Source organism: Mizuhopecten yessoensis, unplaced genomic scaffold (genome assembly GCF_002113885.1).
Source record: "Mizuhopecten yessoensis strain PY_sf001 unplaced genomic scaffold, ASM211388v2 scaffold1405, whole genome shotgun sequence".
In the NCBI taxonomy this organism is placed as follows: Eukaryota; Metazoa; Mollusca; class Bivalvia; order Pectinida; family Pectinidae; genus Mizuhopecten; species Mizuhopecten yessoensis.
Genome location: NW_018404030.1, coordinates 585,191 through 607,091, shown reverse-complemented (window position 1 = coordinate 607,091; position 21,901 = coordinate 585,191). Strand labels below are relative to the sequence as shown.

The 21,901-nt window shown below is 36.4% G+C and overlaps 1 protein-coding gene across 1 annotated transcript in view; it reads right to left on the bottom strand.

Moving 5' to 3' along the window:
• Positions 1-398: 398 nt before the first annotated feature.
• The window catches only part of LOC110461502 (neuropeptide receptor 15-like), a 48,768-nt gene continuing 27,265 nt past the window's right edge, over positions 399-21,901 (bottom strand). Inside the window, exon 2 of the mRNA XM_021514986.1 lies at positions 399-1,352. Coding sequence (XP_021370661.1) covers positions 641-1,352 — 712 coding nt within the window. The 3' untranslated portion in view covers positions 399-640. The remainder of the gene's footprint in view (positions 1,353-21,901) is intronic.

The following is a 21,901-nucleotide window of genomic DNA, read 5'->3' as shown; positions in this document are numbered from 1 at the left end:
CTTGTTAAATGCTATCATGTAAATATCAATATGTACTCTATTAGAGGAAAAGGCGTTGATAAGTTGATATAACTTGTGCCTAATCCTCTGCTCAAATTTGGGGCAATAAATATGTTTAAATCAACCTGACCAAACTGTGCTACAGTAAAATCATAAACGAAATTAAGGGGAGGTCACTGTGCATATGAAACGCCAGAGTGCAGTAGATGGAGATAAGTTAAAACCGGAAATGAGAGTATAGAATACTTAATAAATTGTTTTCCTTTTCTACGAAAGTCTATATGACAAGAACAGGGATGATCACACGCATACTTTAGGTCTCGGATCTAAAGATCTGGAAAACAAAACATTTCCTGATAATTAAATGAAGAAAATCCTAAAGCGATACCATTGACACAAAAGACCTTTAGACACAGGCACGTATAATCTGAAATGACACGTGATGCATTTTTGTTATGTTTCCAATGTGATGTACGAACAAGTACAGTAAACAATGATACAGTCCAAGGATCACGGAATGCAAAGTAGTACAGGAACGCAACGAATCGATATACATGTATTAATGATGTAATTTGACGTTTCACAACAATAATATTAAAGCTATTAAAGAATATCATCAAGAGTTGTCGCCCTTTACAAGTCATAATCTTGATATAGTAGTTTTTGTAGTAGTGCTTACTTTCCTAGATAATCCACGCGACTCGAAGGAGTCAAACCTCGCTCTGATATATTCCTTCCGTCTGTGACGTAGACACAAACAAAATAAACATTTCTTGAAGTTCCGCCGGAAGTTCTGACTAAATATACTATACAGAACCGGATTGGCTGCGGAATTAATGTTTGCAACCACTGTGGTGAACACTCCGAATGACCAGCTCATGTGGAACGGCCGGTCAGCAAAGGTATTGTAAAACGTAAGCACCTGAGGGGCGGCGTAACACACAATATAGACCATCACACTAGCCACCAACATCTTAACCACGCCCTTCCGCGCCTTGATCGTTTCTGCAGCGCGGTCCGTTTTACAGTTATTCTCCTTCCGCATGTGGAACTTGGTGCTTAGTTCATCCGTACTGGCGTACAGTCTTTTCCCGATGACGGCGTACAGGGCTATTTGTATACACACCGGTACAAAGTAGAACAGTGCAAATTCTGTAAACTTGAATATCTGAATATCCCGGATGCGATTTGGGAACACTATTTGGCAGTATCCAGGCGGTATGACTTGGTTGTACATAGCAGTGGGAAGTCCACAGCCAATAGAAACTATCCAGACTAACATGACGGCTATTGCGTTCTTGCGTCGGTTACACAGGATCTGTGCCTTGATAGGATGAACAATGGCCACAAACCTGCAACACACAAACAGGAAATTCAACATTAATTCTCAATATTAATACAAGTCAGTTACTCAGTCATCACTAATCCAGTTGTACCAATAACAAGCCAGATTCTTAAGGATCCCCGTGACACTGCCAAAAACTACTAAAACGCATTGAACCATACCTTTCGTGACTGTTATGAATAAATAACAAATAATACAGATGAAATAAATAATAACCAGTGCTCTGAATTTAAATTCGAACCCTGAGCTACCTACTCAACGGAATTAGTTTTGACCTTTAGTTCTAGAGTTAAAGCTAAAGCGACATTAAGGATCCCTGTCCCATTGTAGTGTGAGTTTTTTCTATTTACAGTTACCTCCTCATAACTTCATTTTGGATATAACTGTAGCACTGGCCAGGACATTTCTGTTGACCAATTAAGGATTGAATGTCCATTCTTGAAATAAGAAGTTTGTCAGCACTCTTTTGTAGTATAATTAGACATAATGGATCCCGAATATGGTCTATGTATCTAGATGGTGAATGATCAAAGCATCGGTTGTCATTGGACTGTCACCTTGCTGAAGCGTGAACGGCGCCATATTTGAAACAGGTATCAATCCGCCGAGCCTTTTGTCACTGCGTATACGCTAATTTATACGCAGTCGGAGTAAACTAAGCTGAAGAAGGGAGACATGTAAATAAGTACATTTAGCTCAATCGTTTAGAGCGATATTATATCAATCTGTAGTACAGGGCTCAAGTCCCGGTCTAGCCCCGCTTATTGCTTTTTGTTTTTTTAATTGAAAACACTTTGTTGATTATGTTTCGCTTGTTTCATATTTATTTTTCCTAATAAAAGTCCGACAAGGTATGATTTTCTGATACCTACATCTTTGTCTGCAGTGGGACGGGGATCCTTAAGATGAAGCTACGATATATACAAAAAAACACCACTGGAATTAGCTACAGCTTTGTCTAGAGTGGGACGGCGATCCTTAAGAGGAAGCTACGATATATACAAAAAGCACACTGGAATTAGCTACAGTTTAGTCTGCAGTGGGACGGGGATCCTTAAGAGGAAGCTACGGTTTATACGAAAAGCACACTGGAATTACCTACAGTTTAGTCTGCAGTGGGACGGGGATCCTTTAGAAGGAAGCTACGGTATATACGAAAAGCACACTGGAATTAGCTTAAGTTTAGTTTGGAGAGGGACGGTGATCCTTAAGAGGAAGCTACGGTACACTGGAATTAACTACAGCTTTGTCTGCAGTGGGACGGGGATCCTTAAGAACTCCATCCCCCCCCCCCTTTTTTTTATTCCAACAGTTCCAGTAATCAAGCAGTTTATAATCCAATTCTCTTTTGCTTAGAACGAAGGTTGATTGTTTTCGAGGCTCAACAGAAAATTTAAGCACTGTGAAATAAGTTATTTCGCGTGGGCCTCACTTTCGTGGTTCGACAAAATACCATTTCGTGGGTACAAGAATTCATGGACTATAAGTACTAACTCAAACGGCGAAAAGCTTTTTGTCAAACTTATAACTTCTCAGTGGACCACCTATACATTCGTGGATGAAGATTACACACGAAATCAACGAAATTGCAAACCCACGAAAATTAGCGATTTCACAGAAACTTTTTTCTCAGATATATTTACTTAAGCCATAAAAGAAAATTTGTAGATAACGTTAAATTATTTTATTTTGTTATTACGAATGCCATGTTCATATCTTATAAATTGATATTTGTGAAGAAAGTAGCAATCATACAGTCTATGTAATTGTTATTTAGATAAGACAAATTGACTCCAGTAACATAAAATAAAACTGTTCAAGCAAAAACATTTGCTACAGATTTTGCAACTAATGACTTAATAAATGCAGTGGATATGTTGAAAGCGTGATAATAAGACGTTAATTATAATTAGATCTTACCAGTCATTTGCAAAATCAAAGAATCCGTAAAGATGACAATTCATGAGAACAGGTTAACCACTTTATAATAAACACAATCTGTGATGATGAGTTCCCTCATTTATATCAGTTATGTAAATAAGAGTTCCATCAGCAGTGATAATGATATAACGAAACTCGCTAGTTACATCACATCTAGATTACTTCAATGTACACTCAGAGCCGGCTGATTTCTCTATCTAAAACGAATACAAGGTTCCCCTGAGCAAATGTCGCGATTACAAGTATTGTAGTGTTTCCTTCCTTGTCACAAACAATTAGAAATCCGTTCTTGTGAATGTTGATTATGAAATTCGATGTGTTTGTTGAAACTTGTACCATCACAGATCAAACTGTTTTAAAAATATCATTTCCTGATCACATTTGGACTGAAATTTAAATGCAACCAATATCAAATTAGGAGTTTAAGTTTTGAAGCGAATGTTTAGGAAAATCTTACATTGATTTTTTATTTCATACTCCTTTGTGAATAGACTTTTTTTTTTAATGATTGTAGGAAATGTTCGTATAATTCTTTTCAAACGTTGCTGAACATTCTGTATATGGAAATCATCATGTGAAATAACTATACTACAAGCAGCGAGACAGCGTTAATGACGTCATTGACTGTTTATTAACACGTCATTAAGCCACAGGCCCCCCACGTCGTTCAATGTTGAGATTCAGCGCATTACTTTGCACTGTTTGTAAGTTTTAAATTTATCCGTTATAACATGAAAATAAAAATTCACCAAAATTATTTTTTAATTTGGTAGAACAACATATATATATATATTTATAAACATTTCTTGCATACTAGACCAAGATAATGGACATTTTGGTTTCCCAACATATAATAAATGTTAACAATTTTATATATATTGTAAAACAACGTTTGTTAGACAATTTCAAGCAAGAGTATGAGATGTTTATTTGTTTCGTCGCCAAAATGTGTTTTATACAGGCATGTTGTAGATCACTTAGCATTGAAAACTTATTTTTCAAAACCAATTCCTGCTAATTATAAAAAAAACTATTGTTAGATTACATTTATCTTCACATTGTCTTCTTATCGAATCAGGCAGACACAGAAATGTTCCACGTCAGCTTCGAACTTGCCCTGTGTGTCTTAATGACATCGAGGACGAATATATCATTTCATGTTAAAATGGCCCTTGTATAATGATTTGAGGAACCAAATATATAAGCCCTATTATCGAATAAATCCCTCCGTCTTTAAATTAGTTATATTTCTATCATCTGTAAATACGAAAGAATTGTGTAATTTAGGAAAATTTGTCCATCAAGCCAACATATTACGAGCAAATTATTTAGTAGATAATTAAATGTTGTATTAATGGAATGACCCTGGAAATATTTGCTGTAATTAAGTTTAATGCAAATGTTGTATCTATAAACTGTATCAGTTTACGATCAATAACGAATTACGAAATTACGATATCTGCATTTCTGGCGGTGTTTGAAAATTAAGCCGATGGTCTTCTGCTCAATATTTTTCTCCTGAGGGTTTTAATTACCTTATCCATACCTCACATGGGAGGGATTCTATTAATCTGTTACCATGTTGTAAATTAATCACCAGGAATACATGTACGAGCGAGGAGGTACCAATATACATCGTTAGTTTGTTGATGCAGAAAGCTAAGTTAAGTAAACATGTCTAACAGTCATGCCCAGTGTCCATTCACAGCATTGCTGAACACTTATTCTACTAATACATAGTTATATTATACAGAATCGTGTTCACGATATTACCATCTGATGATCACATGTATATTGATATATTATTTATTGCTGGTTTCCACTGCATACCAAGCCATTACCCCCTTCCCCTATTGCCGTATTTGTTCTGTTGTAAATATTTCTTTATTCTTGAAGTTTGTGTTGAAAAGTTAAAAGTTGATTATTAAGCAGGTAACAAATTTACATAAGTGTCATGACACTTGTTTTTGTGTCCTTTTCTGTAGAATATACAATTTGTATTTCAATGTATTGTCAATAAGATTTGAATAAAACTAAGTTTAAACTAAGTAAACAGTTGCCGTATCGTACGACAATTTCGTTAATTTAGAACTCATAAGTGGTGCTAAATATTAGAAAAATAAAAACCAGTGTCTCAAGTGTTCTGAAAGAGCACAATGGGAAATTGCGTATAAAATCATCTATGACATTAAACATATATATGTTATGTCCTCAACAGATTATTTGTGTTTAACGATTCTAATAAGGCATTGAACCCCCGTCTTCGCAGACGGGTTACATTCTACATACGAGTTTGGCATTTGGGAACACATTCGTACCAAAGGGAATGTGGATACGGAACTGCCTGCAGAGCAAGTCATAATAAATCTGTGTTCAGGAATAAGATTTTAATTTCTTTTCTTCTTTTTATGATTCATTAGCTTTATACGTCAATACAAATTACCTTGGATAAGGCCTGTTAAGTGAGAAGAGGTTTACACACTTGTGATAATTGCATTTCGTGACATAAACTATATTCTAATTACTGCACGAGAAATCTGGTTCAATAAAACGCTTTAAAAGAAAATCACCGTGGAAATAGATTTCAGCGCGTCATATCACTGTAACAAATCCAAAACACAGGGACCTGGGAATTTGTTACAGCGATATTTTGACCTAAACTATGGTGTGAAGAGTAATTTTACATGTTTCAGGGGTTTAAATCGTTTTTCGGGCATTTTTACGAAAGGTCGATCTAAACCCCTGAATAAAAAGTCGACAAATGCGTTCACACAGTTGTAATACATAGAATAGACACTTTCGCTGTATCTTTCGCTGTAAAATACATCGTTGTAAGCTTTTTAGCTTATGGAGATGTCTTGATTGTATTTCCTTTACTTATATATAGTATCCAACCGGTTGCGCATAAAATGACAAAAGTCCATTATTTACACATTGATGAATTGTGGCAGTATATCAGTCTTGTTGCTCGCACATTGTACTTGACAAAAACTGTTCTCTCTATATATGAAACCTACGTCTATTTACACACGTACCGTTAAAAGTTCGCACTTGTTGATTCACCTAATTTAAAACACATGTGATGTACATGGTAATAACTGTAAAAAGAGGCCCGGAATTTGGACCTGTTGGTAATGTTATGGTTGTTCAGTAATGTTTTGAAGCTGTTTAGGTTCATTGCTGTAGCAATCACTTCCGGTAGACTGTTCCATGTTGTTATTGTTCTATTGCTGAAGTTATTTGTGTTTACTTCAAGGCGAACCGGTTTCTTGAACAACCTTTTTGGATGCCCCCTGGTCCCCATATTTGATGCCGGTTTAAACATGTGTTCGTGGTCTACATGGTCGATATTATTTAGGATCTTATAGATTTCGACTAGGTCGGCTCTTTCTCTTCTATACTCGAGTGTAGGCAGTCCCAGTTTTCGCAGCCTTTCATCATATGTCAGATTTGATAGATTTTTCATCCGTTTTGTAGCCCTTCTTTGAACATTTTCGATGGAGATTTTGTCTTTGATAAAGATTGGGGACCGTACGTACTCTAAATGTGGTCTGACGAGTGATTTATACAATAGAGTGAACATAACTGCGTCCATGTATGTGAAAGTACGGAAGATAGTACACAGGATTCTGTTAGCCTTTGTAACTGTTATATTGACATGGTCTGAAAATCTCAATTTCTTATTTCAGTAGTAGCGAGTCAATGACAATGACAATTGTTTTATTATCATAAACAATACAGTGTAGAGAATACATATATACAAATGGGTGACAATAATACATGGTGGAACCGGATGGACATTAGTATTGTAAATTAATTATGTCATTATTATTCAACACTGACATGTTAACTACACTTGGCTGGTTAAACCGCGGTCACATCGCACGGTCACGCACGTAGTTGGCCGTAGTTCATATGAACGTAGCGCCACTACGGTCTACTAGGTTTAAATATGTTGAAGTAGGTTTAAAATTGGCAAAAGAGGAAATATAAAACAGTTTAAGTAGGGTGAACTACNAAGAGGCCCGGAATTTGGACCTGTTGGTAATGTTATGGTTGTTCAGTAATGTTTTGAAGCTGTTTAGGTTCATTGCTGTAGCAATCACTTCCGGTAGACTGTTCCATGTTGTTATTGTTCTATTGCTGAAGTTATTTGTGTTTACTTCAAGGCGAACCGGTTTCTTGAACAACCTTTTTGGATGCCCCCTGGTCCCCATATTTGATGCCGGTTTAAACATGTGTTCGTGGTCTACATGGTCGATATTATTTAGGATCTTATAGATTTCGACTAGGTCGGCTCTTTCTCTTCTATACTCGAGTGTAGGCAGTCCCAGTTTTCGCAGCCTTTCATCATATGTCAGATTTGATAGATTTTTCATCCGTTTTGTAGCCCTTCTTTGAACATTTTCGATGGAGATTTTGTCTTTGATAAAGATTGGGGACCGTACGTACTCTAAATGTGGTCTGACGAGTGATTTATACAATAGAGTGAACATAACTGCGTCCATGTATGTGAAAGTACGGAAGATAGTACACAGGATTCTGTTAGCCTTTGTAACTGTTATATTGACATGGTCTGAAAATCTCAATTTCTTATTTCAGTAGTAGCGAGTCAATGACAATGACAATTGTTTTATTATCATAAACAATACAGTGTAGAGAATACATATATACAAATGGGTGACAATAATACATGGTGGAACCGGATGGACATTAGTATTGTAAATTAATTATGTCATTATTATTCAACACTGACATGTTAACTACACTTGGCTGGTTAAACCGCGGTCACATCGCACGGTCACGCACGTAGTTGGCCGTAGTTCATATGAACGTAGCGCCACTACGGTCTACTAGGTTTAAATATGTTGAAGTAGGTTTAAAATTGGCAAAAGAGGAAATATAAAACAGTTTAAGTAGGGTGAACTACTAGTTGACCGTACTTAAGGACTTCCCACCCTTCGTAATACACATGTTTTTCTTGTCGTATTTTCATGTCGTCATTTCCGTATTGCGTATCGGGCATTCCATTACCGTAGTGTAAATTATAGTAACACCGGGTAAACAATAGTACACGTGCGTGACGATGATGTCAGCACCCGATATCGAGACTAAACTTGGAAATGTGTAATCACACGTACTTCAAAAATAAAGCTTATGATGCAAAGCCATTAATTAACTCACGGGAAGACACTGACATACGATCAGACGACTTCAAGAAGATCGTATACTATATGAGGCGCATGGAATGCAGACTGATGTGTTATGTTTACTACTAACAGTAGTTCACAAGCTCTTGGTCGCTACGACTTTTGTTGTCGAGCGAGTTACGCTGTCAGATAAATCGTTTCACAAATGCAATAACATTAACTCTGTGAAAACAGTGGTTTGTAAAATATCAAGATCACTATAAAATGCAAGTGCATGTGCGTGCACGTGATAACGGCATACCATACGATAGCCTATGGTTACATACGTACCTGACATGTTAATGTGCCATGCGTAAGCGGGCTATGGAATGATGTCCAAAGTGTACATGATTGAGAATAATTTTGTTCCATAAAAGAACAGTAAATTGACAATAAAATATAGTAATTTAATTTATTTTCGTCGTTTTTGGTATGGTAAAGAAAATAAGTGCCATTGTATAAATTCTATGCCTCTGCAAAAAGTTCCGAGTTTTTTCAAGGTAGACAACTCTCATCAGGATCAAAATTATTGTAAAATGTAAAATAAATTAATTATAAAGACTTTGTGTGTATTTGGTTCAATTTTTCACTCTTTTTGTATGAAACTATGTGTCCTGTTTGCTTCTAGCTTGTATTTAGTAGCTTTTATCCATACAATTTCAATAAAAAAAACGCTTTTTGTAACATGTTGTAGATATTTGATGATACATATGTAAATAAAATATTTTTAGGGTTGATTAGCAATGTTTCTTTTCATTATTTTATTGTTGTACTAGTTTTGAACAATGCCACACACTCAAAAAATGTGAAAGTGTTGAATCTGACAAAAAAATATTTTTTCGGTATTTTTTATAAAAAAATCCCAAGTTTATCGTAATGCTTAGATTTTCATCAAATCATCTCTACATAGTGACATAACCATTACGTGAAGCTTTCACTGAATTCTCCTGGCTAATTGCGAAAGGGTGGAGCCTCCTTAACAGTACCGTGAACATGCATGAACTGTGAACGTTCTTCAAACGCAGTCCAACCCTAGTAGTTGTCCCTACTTGACCCTACTTGACCGTAGTGTTACAAATGTAACCGTAGTGCCATGTTACTACGGTCACCTACGGTAAACACTACGGTCAAGTAGGGTCAATTACGGTCAACTAGGGTCAATTACGTTCAAACTACGGTCACGGTGTCTTGGCATCCAAAATCACCGGTGAGATATTTCGAACATATTGAAAATTTGGGCAAACCACGGCCAAATCAGTCCACACTACGTTTATAACTACAGTACGCTGAACTACGTCTAAATACGTTTTAAACGTTTAACTAAGGTCACCTACGGTCTACTACAGTCAACTACGGTCATCCCCCACTACGGCCAACCACGTGCGTGACCGTGAGATGTGACTGCGGCTTAAGTTACTTCTACGGAAAACAACGCACACATTGACAAAGGAACGCTGATGACCGAACTAATCCATTACTTTTAGCTGTCATTTCCCAGTAGAAAATCATTGGAGTTTGTCAATAGCATTGCTAATAGATATGAATTACAATTAAGTACTAAATGAAAATGGAATGCGTCAAAGGGACTCTACCTTAAAAATGATTCATGTACGAACTGTTCTGACCGATCAATAGAGATAAATGTAGGTATGAGTTATTCGTCGAACAACGCGCGGTATATTTGTCGTGTCAGCTTCTGAATACTTGTACATGTGGTGTCAGAAGAAGTTAACAAAATAAACAGAGGAGTTAAATGACCCCATTATGCATATCATACTATGAAATAGGTGCTACCTAGAGGCGAACGCTCTTGTGTGAGCCCGCGAAGAGCGTTCGCTAAAATTACAAAGGTAAGTTTTGTTCAATTTCTCTTTTAGCGTATCAAAGTATATTTGAGAATTTTGAGATATTTTTATCATCCTCAACTATTTCTTAACAGAGAATCCATATTTTGGCATATTACAACAGATCAATTTCATAAAAAAACAATGTTTTTCGTGATATATTTCGAAAATAATATCAATTTCATATTTTACCATGACATGTGATTAAGCCGAGTATACATATTGTAACAGGTTTCTACTTTATCTCGTTCCTGCTTAGTTTTATTCTTTGACAGACATGGTATTTTTATCAAACGACGATCTGACATGCGATGTGTTTTTTTTAAACAAAAAAGTAACACGTTCTAGAGTGACCCCAGAAAGTTTTAATTCTATGACATCTGATGTGAGAGTTATCGTTGATGTCAGCTAAAACAAGCTTCGTCTTGTGCGTGTACTGCCCCCTCCCCCCTCCCCCCTCCGCCTTCCACCATCCCATCCGTCCCCCGTAATGTTCCTTTATTACGTCTGACATAAACGCGACAGTGAGGTTTTGTTTATAGATAATATTCGTTTACAAGAAAAGTAGATAAGGGTAGTGCCTGATATCTCAAGAGAGGTAAACTTAAATGATAAACAAGCATAACTTCTTGAGAATAACACGGACATCTGATTTTAATGACTTTATTACTGCCTTAGTCATTCATAACAAATATGATAGTTATGTAATGGCGTAAAAACTATAGGTATCGTATCTCTTCTTTCTTAGTAGTTTTTTTCAGTTGTTGCACGGGTTATAAAGTAAGTAATTCCCTCATCATTAATTTCAAATTAACCCGAACCTCTAATTTTTGGAATTCATATATTTAACGGTTTTTACGCACCTTCCCTTCTGTTTCAACAGTGACTAAGACTAATTTGTCAACAGTGAGTAAGACCAATTTGTTCTTTTCTGTCTCTGTATATAGGTACATGCTTGATAAGTATTTATTCATAGTGAATTAAAAAGAAACTATTAGCAACAACTCTTAAGTTTTAACAGCTTAACAATGTAAAAAATTTGAAAATGATTTTTTTTTAAAAACAACAACAACAAAAAACAAACAATTTGTTAACAGTGGCTAAGACCAATTTTTCAACAATGACTAAGACCAATTTTTCAACAATGACTAAGACCAATTTGTCAACAGTGACTAAGACCAATTTGTCAACAGTGACTAAGACCAATTTTTAACAATGACTAAGACCAATTTTTAACAATGACTAAGACCAATTTGTCAACAGTGACTAAGACCAATTTGTCAACAGTGACTAAGACCAATTTGTCAACAGTGACTAAGACCAATTTGTCAACAGTGACTAAGACCAATTTGTCAACAGTGGCTAAGACCAATTTGTCAACAGTGACTAAGACCAATTTGTCAACAGTGACTAAGACCAATTTGTCAACAGTGACTAAGACCAATTTGTCAACAGTGACTAAGACCAATTTGTCAACAGTGACTAAGACCAATTTGTCAACAGTGACTAAGACCAATTTGTCAACAGTGACTAAGACCAATTTGTCAACAGTGACTAAGACCAATTTGTCAACAGTGACTAAGACCAATTTGTCAACAGTGACTAGGACCAATTTGTCAACAGTGACTAAGACCAATTTGTCAACAGTGACTAAGACCAATTTGTCAACAGTGGCTAAGACCAATTTGTCAACAGTGACTAAGACCAATTTTTAATAGTGGCTAAGACCAATTTTTAATAGTGACGAAGACCAATTTTTAATAGTGACTAAGACCAATTTGTCAACAGTGGCTAAGACCAATTTGTCAACAGTGACTAAGACCAATTTGTCAACAGTGACTAAGACCAATTTGTCAACAGTGGCTAAGACCAATTTGTCAACAGTGACTAAGACCAATTTTTAATAGTGGCTAAGACCAATTTTTAATAGTGACGAAGACCAATTTTTAATAGTGACTAAGACCAATTTGTCAACAGTGGCTAAGACCAATTTGTCAACAGTGACTAAGACCAATTTGTCAACAGTGACTAAGACCAATTTGTCAACAGTGGCTAAGACCAATTTGTCAACAGTGACTAAGACCAATTTTTAATAGTGGCCAAGACCAATTTGTCAACAGTGACTAAGACCAATTTGTCAACAGTGACTAAGACCAATTTGTCAACAGTGGCTACATGTAAGACCAATTTGTCAACAGTGACTAAGACCAATTTGTCAACAGTGAATAAGACCAATTTATCAACAGTGACTAAGACCATTATGTCAACAGTGGCTAAGACATGTTTGCCTTTATTTCAACCTATTTTGACTTCTATTGTCCAATTTTAGTCATGTAATCACGAATCAGCTGTTGCATTGTAATTCATTTGGGGCATACCGTAGCTAGTACATGAACCATTTTTTAATTTTTGGTAGATCTAACAGTCGTCTTTCAAATAATAAATTGGTATATATATAAATTTTACAACAATTAAGAAAAAAGTTTTTTCAACTTAAATTCATCAATCTTGTTGGCCCGGATGTAGGCGCGCGGGAGTCTTGATGTGAAAGGAACCCGGAGTACCCAGAGAAAACCCACGTAGCGATGTGTATGTAAAGTGATCTTTCATTGTAAATACACATGTGGGTGATTTGTCCTTCGCTTATAGGTTTTTCTCGTTCATCAAATCTCCAATAATACAAAGACGTCAAGATTTCATGAAACTTTACAATTGATGACTGTTGTACTACTGTCAATATGCTATTCCGTCTTTGCGTATTGCAGCGTTATCCTCTTTTGGGAGCAGGTATTGATTGTAACGTCACTTGTTTGTGAGAGTAACGTCATCAATTTTTGAGAAAACGACGTAATTTTTTCAAACAAACCAATGACGTAACAATCAATACCTGCTCCCAAGAGAAGATAACTCTGCAATACGCAAAGACGGAATAGCAGGTTTGGTTTGGTTTGGTTTAATTTTGTTTAACGTCCTATTAACAGCTTAGGTCATATAAGGACGTGCATCCACGTGTGTAGTGTATGCGTGCTTGCGTGTGTGTATGTATGCAGGAGACAGGGCATGTTGGTGTGCTTGTCTCCTTGTGATAGCACGGATCTGATGTCGACTTTATAGTGATATCTCACTGAAATGCCATGACGAAGGCACCAAGCACAGCATTCCGTCACATTATACTGACAACGGGTGAAGCAGTTTTTGCCATTCCCCTTAACGCTGAACGTCAAGCAGGGAAAAAGGGTCTTTGGTATGTCCTGGCCTGGGGATAGAACCCTTTGCATTCCACACCTTGGCGAACGCTCAACATTCAAGCCAAAAGTGAGGTGTTGCCGAGAAGTAGATAGAAAGATAAAGATCCTAAATATTGCAACGTGCGCAGCAGATTTGCTTTATTCGCATTTGTGTCGCCAAATAGAGGACACCAAAGCAAATCCACAATTCTGCAGGGGGTTCCCTCATTAGTCGCCTCCTATAATTTCTTTTCCCGATCCCCCACCTGCAGGGGTGTAACAGAGTAGAATCGATTAAAGAGAGTTTCCTTGGACAGAAATGATAATACCGGATACTACAACCTTGTGGTATTTTTTATTTTTATTTGATCCTACATATTTCCTGCGGACATTATGCGGACATTATTAAATATTCAACACCTGTCATTAAAATCTGTTTTTCACCAGCCATTCCTTATAAATTAGTAAACTGTAAATCTACAATTCTGTATGAAGTTTCCGTCCGGATCACGCTGTTTCCGATCTGATTTGTATTCTAGTCATGCCTTCAAGCTTGTGAATGACGTGTCCATCAATACGGCCAAGCCTTGACCTGGCACAGAACTATTGGCTGATCAGGAGAAAAATCTCCGCGATTTTGTACAAATGTGTCGGTTTCTTTATATTCCTGGATTGAGTGGGCAGTGACCGCCATTACAGGGTCACCGGCTGGACAAACAAACTGGTCACGTGATTGAAATAGAGATACGGTAACATAATTAGAAACCTGTAAATTGTCTGTCGTGTGAAGATTTTTTCAATGCAGGTTCTTAATGATAAATGAAAAACACGCGCCTTTGTCCTTTGATGGTTTAATGAGTACTGCGAGAAGAATTATTGACTTGATATAACAGGCATTAGACCCCGATGGGTTTGAATATCTCAAGATACCTAATTACGGACACAGACGCATAACATTTCATTCAACATCCAACGGATTTAATTTCAACATTGTATAAGATAAAAAATCTACTTCGAAACGGCACGCACTGCATGTGCTGGCATCATCAAATTATTTCTTTTCTACGAATTTATTTTTTCTCAGATAACATGTATATACAATGGATTGAGATATATTGGATGCCATTTGAGGATTTTGGTTTACTTTATAGATGTTAAATAGTAGTCGTCAACACTCTATCTACTTTTGACTCTTTTACCAATTAAAACGTATGCGGTTTGTTTTTCTATGGACATTCAAGTTGGCGTATGAATACGTCAGCATAACATTGCAAAAAGTAGTTCCATCCATAGATTGTTTTCGATTTTGTGTTTGTTTGTTTTTCAGAAATTTCAAATTGAAATAAACCACTACAGCTGTATTTACATGTATATGTTATATTTGTTCACTTTCAAATCTATACAAAACAGTTATTAGTATTACCAGGACGACATCACATAGTGAGTGATGACGCATTTCAGTATATTCCATGGTACAAATATATAAAACTTGCACACGTTTGATATTTTAGAAATTATCAAACTATGATCAAAACTGCACTCAATGTAAATAAAAGAATTACATTTTGTTCTGTTAAGCTTTATAGGGTTAAAACAGCAATGAGCATCGAGACAAATTTTATTTATTGCTTCTTCGCATTCGATAGAATTTGTCTAAAGACCCTTTGAGGTTTATACCCAATAAACGTCAACTGGACAGGATTCAATTATCCTTGAATAGATCACTACTATAAGAACTATCCGGTGTTGGTAGGATCACTCTATTGGAGCATTTTTGAAAACAAATCCTCTAGGAAGACAATGACCGTCATCAACATTGTTTACATAATAGTGATAATATTAATTCGAGGTTCTTATATACCGCTTTACCACAACCTAGGTCCTAGGTCTTCTAAAAGCGGTTCACAAATTATTATCCGTGGTTGTAGGGTCTTCCCAACCACCCAATATCTTTCTCAACTCCCTGGGGAGCATACGTCCGGTGCTGCCATTTCGGCACGCACATCTAGCATTCAACAATTCTTGCACTGCCCAACCTCGTTATCATTTACAGCGGAGGAGACTGGAACAAGCGGAGTAAAGTATCTTGTTCCAGGATACAACACAGTGTCGTGACTTGATTCGAACTCGATACCCTTCGGACACGAGCCCGGCGTCCTTCCACTGAACCAGAGTGCCTCCAAACACGGGTTAATTGTCTCAATAATGTAAAAAAAATAATGATCACATTATAATGAATACATTCATACTATTTATTTCTCTAAAATATGTAGTGTAGATAATTTATCCAAATGATTTAATAGTAAATCATGACAAATTCCGTAGATATTGAAAATTGATTTACGTTTTACCATTACATTAAACTATTTACAGATATATTGGGTCGGCGTGTTGACCATGTCTCAATCTCCGCAATCATATGCAAAGTGTTGAGCTTAACGGGAAATATTTCAGACATCCAAGGGTGGTAAAATCGAATTACATAGAGCAGTTTAGGGGCGACATGCCTAATATTGATTTAAAACAAACAGGAATCTAAATACAATATCCTGTTGTTTGTTCACAACTTTGCAGTGTAATCAAATGAACACAGGACTTGGATTTCGGAGACACCTAATTTAATCATTGGTATATCCCAACAGGCATTGGAACATGCATTCTTCCATCTCTTGTGGTGAATTTAAGGTCACGTGTACTTTCTTAACTAAGTCAAGACGTATTTTGCCTTATCTATCTATTTTATTTATTCATGTTTAAAAAAAAAATCTTTTTAATGTAGCTTTCATATAAATTGAACAAATTAACAAACCTTAATTATCCATAAACCATCTGATTGCAAGCCAATACAGTATTTGACTTATAAATACATATTAAAAAATATGAAACAATAGCAATTGGCAGTTTTAAATAGATTTAGCAAGGCATGCAAAATGTAATGCTTTGATAGACAATAAAATATTTCACGATTAAAACCCCAGTTTTTATTTCTTGTCACGATCTCATTAAGAATAGAACAAAAAGAATGTTACACCATATTTACTAGACAAAAAGGTCTTACGAGTTACTGATAGGACTAAACACGTGCAAAACACGAAAACTGATGCTGTGGGATGTAAAACATGAGTTTCCCTGTAGACCAATGAACGAGAATGTACAGACGACTCGTAATCCAAGGATACACAAGTCGTTTGCCAATCTGTTCAAAATACGTCGGTAAAGCCTGAAGCTGCTGGCCTTTCTTCCCGAATTTTACAATAGATACCATTGGTACCTGTGCTAAAAGTTGTGTCAACGTTTAAAAAACACGTTGCTTCAAAAACACATTTCCGTTTGGAAACTTGTCAGCATGTGTTTCTCGGATAGGGCTTTATATTTAAAAGTATTAGATTATAGGGCACCTACATTAATAACGGTTAATGACGTAGACTTATTAAAGAATAGTTTGGTACCTATGCATCCATCTGTTTGTCATTCCTTCTCGTATCCGATATTGTCATGATAGACAAAGAATCTGAACGTCTCATTCTGCATTGTATAATATAAGGTCGATTTTAAGTCAACTCTCATGGTAATCTGGCTAAATGTCAATTATAAACCAGACAACATAGTTTGTTTCCTTTTTTCCTTTCTTTTATCCGTGGATGGGGATGGCAGTGCACGTGGCGAGGAGAGGAAAGACAAGGTGGGTTTAAGAATTCATCTGTTACGAATGTGCGTAGACGATGAGGTAGGACCGACATATTTATAATTAAATTTAAAGATTAGTCTGAGGAATGGTATTTCAAATAAGATGGATGTAGTCAAGTTTATTCGATTTCAAAATTGCGTAAGAATAATCTAATTTAGTTCGAACAGCGTACCAAGTGATCGTGAGGAAGATATTGCCCTCAGATTGTATGAGGTCACGATTCTACCAAAGGCACTTTTCCTGGAACTTTTGACAATAAACGAAATAGACAACTGCAATCGACACGTAACGATCGTTTTCTTATACAATGACGAATTCCTACCGACCAATTTGCACGACAATACTCCTTCCATCATGTATGAATCACATAGCCCTTAATGGTCTTTCAACATTAACTTAATTTGTCTTTCTGTCTATATTAGAGGTTCATAAGGTTGATGGTCTCTGTAAATATTTTGAATTGTGGATGTATATTCTGGACGTTTCATAGAAATAGACATACTGAGAATCTGTGTTCAATTTAAGTGATCTGGTGTCCGTAATAACTTCTATCAGCTGATTGATTTTGCATTTCTTTTTGTGTAAGACGTCAGACGATTGATTTAAAGGAGTTGAAAAAAACGCTGTTCTCCTTGTAAGACTGCATGTCATTAGTTGAAAGTGTTGGAAAAGTCGCTGTTTTGTAAGGCGGCATGCGATTGGTTGAAACTAGTAGCAACTTTTATTAACATTTCTCTGTGTAGGACGGCATGTGGTTGGCTTTTCTATTAATTGAGTGTTGACATTTCTATCCTTGTTATCTTTAGAGGACGCTCACTGATTGGTCATTTATAACATAGGAAAATAAAAATGATCTGTTTTAACCCTATGTGTTGATAAACTAAACATAAAATACGGATTTTTGTGTACATTTTTAAATATTCAATAATTACATTGTAAAAGTTATGCTCAAATTTTATTTTTTAAAGAGACATTTTATAAATATTCGTGTGGAATTCTTTTGGAAAATGAGCCGCATCTTACAGCAAAGTAGGATGTATACTAAGTTTAACACATAACACTTTAAAAAAAGTAAGTTCTTGTCTGAAACTAAGATCCCCCATTTTATTAAAATCTGAACTTCAGTGTATTTATTGGGTGCCATCTATTATTTCAATTGTATTTACACATTGCCAGATAATATCGATTCTGTGACGGTTAAACGGAAATAGGGCGCATCAACTATCTACACCAGGACATGTGTTGGTGACAAGTACAAATAGCAGTCTACATCCACGTGCCACGCCTCGACACAACAACTAGTGGTGACTAAGTTCGGTCTGAAACACTACCGCTCTCGTTATCCTGGTTTTGTTTCAATAATTGAATGTCCTATTAACTTTAGAGGTCATTTAAGGCCTTGTCTGGAGACATTATGCTCGTGTATTTGCATCCTTGCGATAACAGTAACATGATGCTGACTTTATAGTGCTACCCCGCTTAAATACCATGCCGGGGCCACCCAGCACGGTATAGCACACGATCACATCTATACTGACAACGATTATACCAATACCCTAAATGCTTCACGTTAAGCAGGGAACAACAACTACCATTTTAAGGACTTTCTCGAGAGAACGAACGTTTAACACTACGGGAGGTATTGTCAAGCAAGGCGCCGAGAAAGATATTATGAAGTAGAGATAATATTCCAAATATTGCAATAGGGACAGCTGATTTATTTTGATCGCTTTTGTGGGCACAAAATTAAATCTCCAATATTGCAGGGGTTCCCAAATTAGTAACCTCTTACAATCATGTTGTGCGTAACAGCAGGTTCGTTCACTTCTCTCGTTATCAGAAAGTATCTTACACGTGTAAATAAGACTAATCTCTTTTCGCCCTTAGGTCTAGGGCTCCTAGGTTCGGCACCCTGAAAGCTTGTGCACCCCACTTGTATCGTTCGATTCCCGTTTGTATTTAAGGTGTACCCTCGTAATCTTTTATGAGGGTTGACCTCCAGCACCCACATGAATATTTTCGGTGTTTGTCCAGTAACCAGCTTTGAAAAGTTTGTTGGTAAATACAATATAAATTATCGTTAGTTAGTAATACGGAACTAGCAAGCCTTCAATATGGCGTAACCCAAAACAATATTTTCAAAATATTTTTTTCCCTATAATTATATAATAATAGTGAAATCGCAATCGCGCCCTGAATCACACTAGCAGCCTTTTAATGTTGTTGCATTGTCGTTTTAAAGACATTTAAGACTGAACTACCTGTAGATTTGTTTGAATGTACCATCACGGTATACCAATTCGGCTATTTTGATTGGAGGACATCCATCAAACAATGCGTCTGGTAGATTTGTCAGAAAACTTTAATTTTTCTACTTCTACCGATCGTTGTTTTCTAGTTCAATTGGATTTGGTCATTACTTCACATTACTTTTCTGGTCATGTTCAACATACGGTCGGTTCCAATATTAACTGTTTAAATAAAGATAATGTTTGTTTTGAGCAGACACTCAACATGTCTGTTATATTCAATGTCACAACAGCGCTAAGAACAAGAGTCGCGTTGACCCGGCTTATTATAAAAAGGAATCTTTTTTCCAGATTTTAAATGAGTTTCAATACATTTACATTGCTGAGTTCCTCGAAATCATCACCAACGCTCCATCCTTTATCTCAAACACGTTTCAAACGTAAACAGAAAATTCCTAAGCTCTAACAAAATTAACGATTCGTTGATTAAATTTGATCAATCAGCGGGATCCTAGTCAAAATGATGGCTCTGAATTGTCTTGGTATCAATGAAAAAGGATACTTACTAGGCGGCTAATCCAGTCTAAAGGCCATTCGTAGGCGACACGCGGAAGGTCTTGGAGGTTTACCATTTAATGATATAGAATCGCCACAGCAGAACGTCTTCGTCTAAGTTCTTACTTTATCTTGTAGTTTACACTTTTGTGCTCCTGAATGCCGTGAAAGATATTGATTTGAACCCAATTCTTAGCATAACGTGTCTGTGTCTGTCACGCCTTGTCATATACGACATGAGATTTTTTTCTCAAGTCATAATCTAATAACAGAAATCATTATTCATTTTCTTTCGATTCCTTTTCATGACCAAAAGAATATGTAAAAAACAAAAATACTTAACATTCAAAAATGAAAAGATGTACAGTTCGGAATTGTAACATGAAGGCTAAAGTCAGTATATTGACTGTTATGAGATTTGTCCAAACGTTTGGAAAATATGCGAATCAATATAGCGTTCTCCAGAAATGTATCGTTTTCAAACGTTTCAAGTCCAAAAAAAAAAAGAAGACAACCTGTTAAGCTTCCAAACCTTTGCTAATCGTCATTTTGACGATATATACATTTATATAAAATATAAAACAATATGACGTCCTAGTGATTGTAACAACGTTCAGGTACCGATGGTGTCTCGATTTTAAATTACTTCATGATTTACATAATTGTAACTGTAAACCGTCTGCCATATCGGTAGTGGGCTATACCGATAGGATGGAGGCGAAATCAGTCTCTCTAAAAGTGGTACAGTTATATAACTTAGTGCAACAACCGCTGTTGTACAGACCATCCTTTCTTGGTCTGAACCGACAAAATTAATAGTTACGACAACTATCACACATACCTAGCTTTAGGCATGATACGTATATTGGATAGACCCGATTCTTATTCAATTGAATTTCCTTGTTCAGTTTTATCTTAACTTTGTCAGGAACAATATTGGTCTACTGATTTTGGAATTTTAGCTGGGGTTTAAGATAGCGTATCTCAAATAATACCCACTATGTACTAGCATATTGTAAAGGCTTCAGAATAACAAATTGATAAGAATCACTAGCTGCGTAAGGACAAGCAATTGTTAAATGTACGCAAGCTAAGTGAAATTTTGAAAATATTTTTTTTACAACACTACGAACGATTTTTTAAACTTTTACTAGTGATTTTTGCGTGACCGTGCTTTATCCAAGGAACTGGAGTTCCCGGAAAAAATCCATGTGGGCGCACAGGTGTCTATGCATTTTTGCGTCCGATCGGGGAATCGAAACCCGGCTGTCAATGAGAAAGACAAGCGCGCTAACCATCGAGCCACACTAAAACTATTTTTTAAACAAATGCCGAACTACCTATTAACAGCTACGTTCGTTAAAGAACATACATCCATGTGTGTAATATTTGCATGCATTTGTGTATGATTTGTCGATTCCGGTATGACCCTGATCTGATGCCGACCCTGGAGTGCTATCCTCTGAAATACCATGCCGAAAGCTCCCAGCACAGCACTCCACCCGGTCACATTTTTACAACGGATGAACCAGTTGTTATGGTTAACGTAAGTGTTGAATGCTAACAGGGAATAGCAACAACCATTTTTAATGATTTTGGTTGTCCCAGCCGGGGACAAAACCCATGGCCATTATCACCGGGTTGAACGTTCAACATTAAAGCCAAAAGTGAAATATTGCTAAACGCTAGAAAACAAAAAATCTGATAGAAAGTAGAGATAATACATCAGAATACCAGCAGCCCTTGATTACAGACTATACTTGCCACAGATAATTCGCTACACCGGAGTCTGGTATTAAATAATGCATTGTCAAATGTAACAAATGATTCGCTTTTCCGAAGTCTAACGCAAGCTGCAGATGA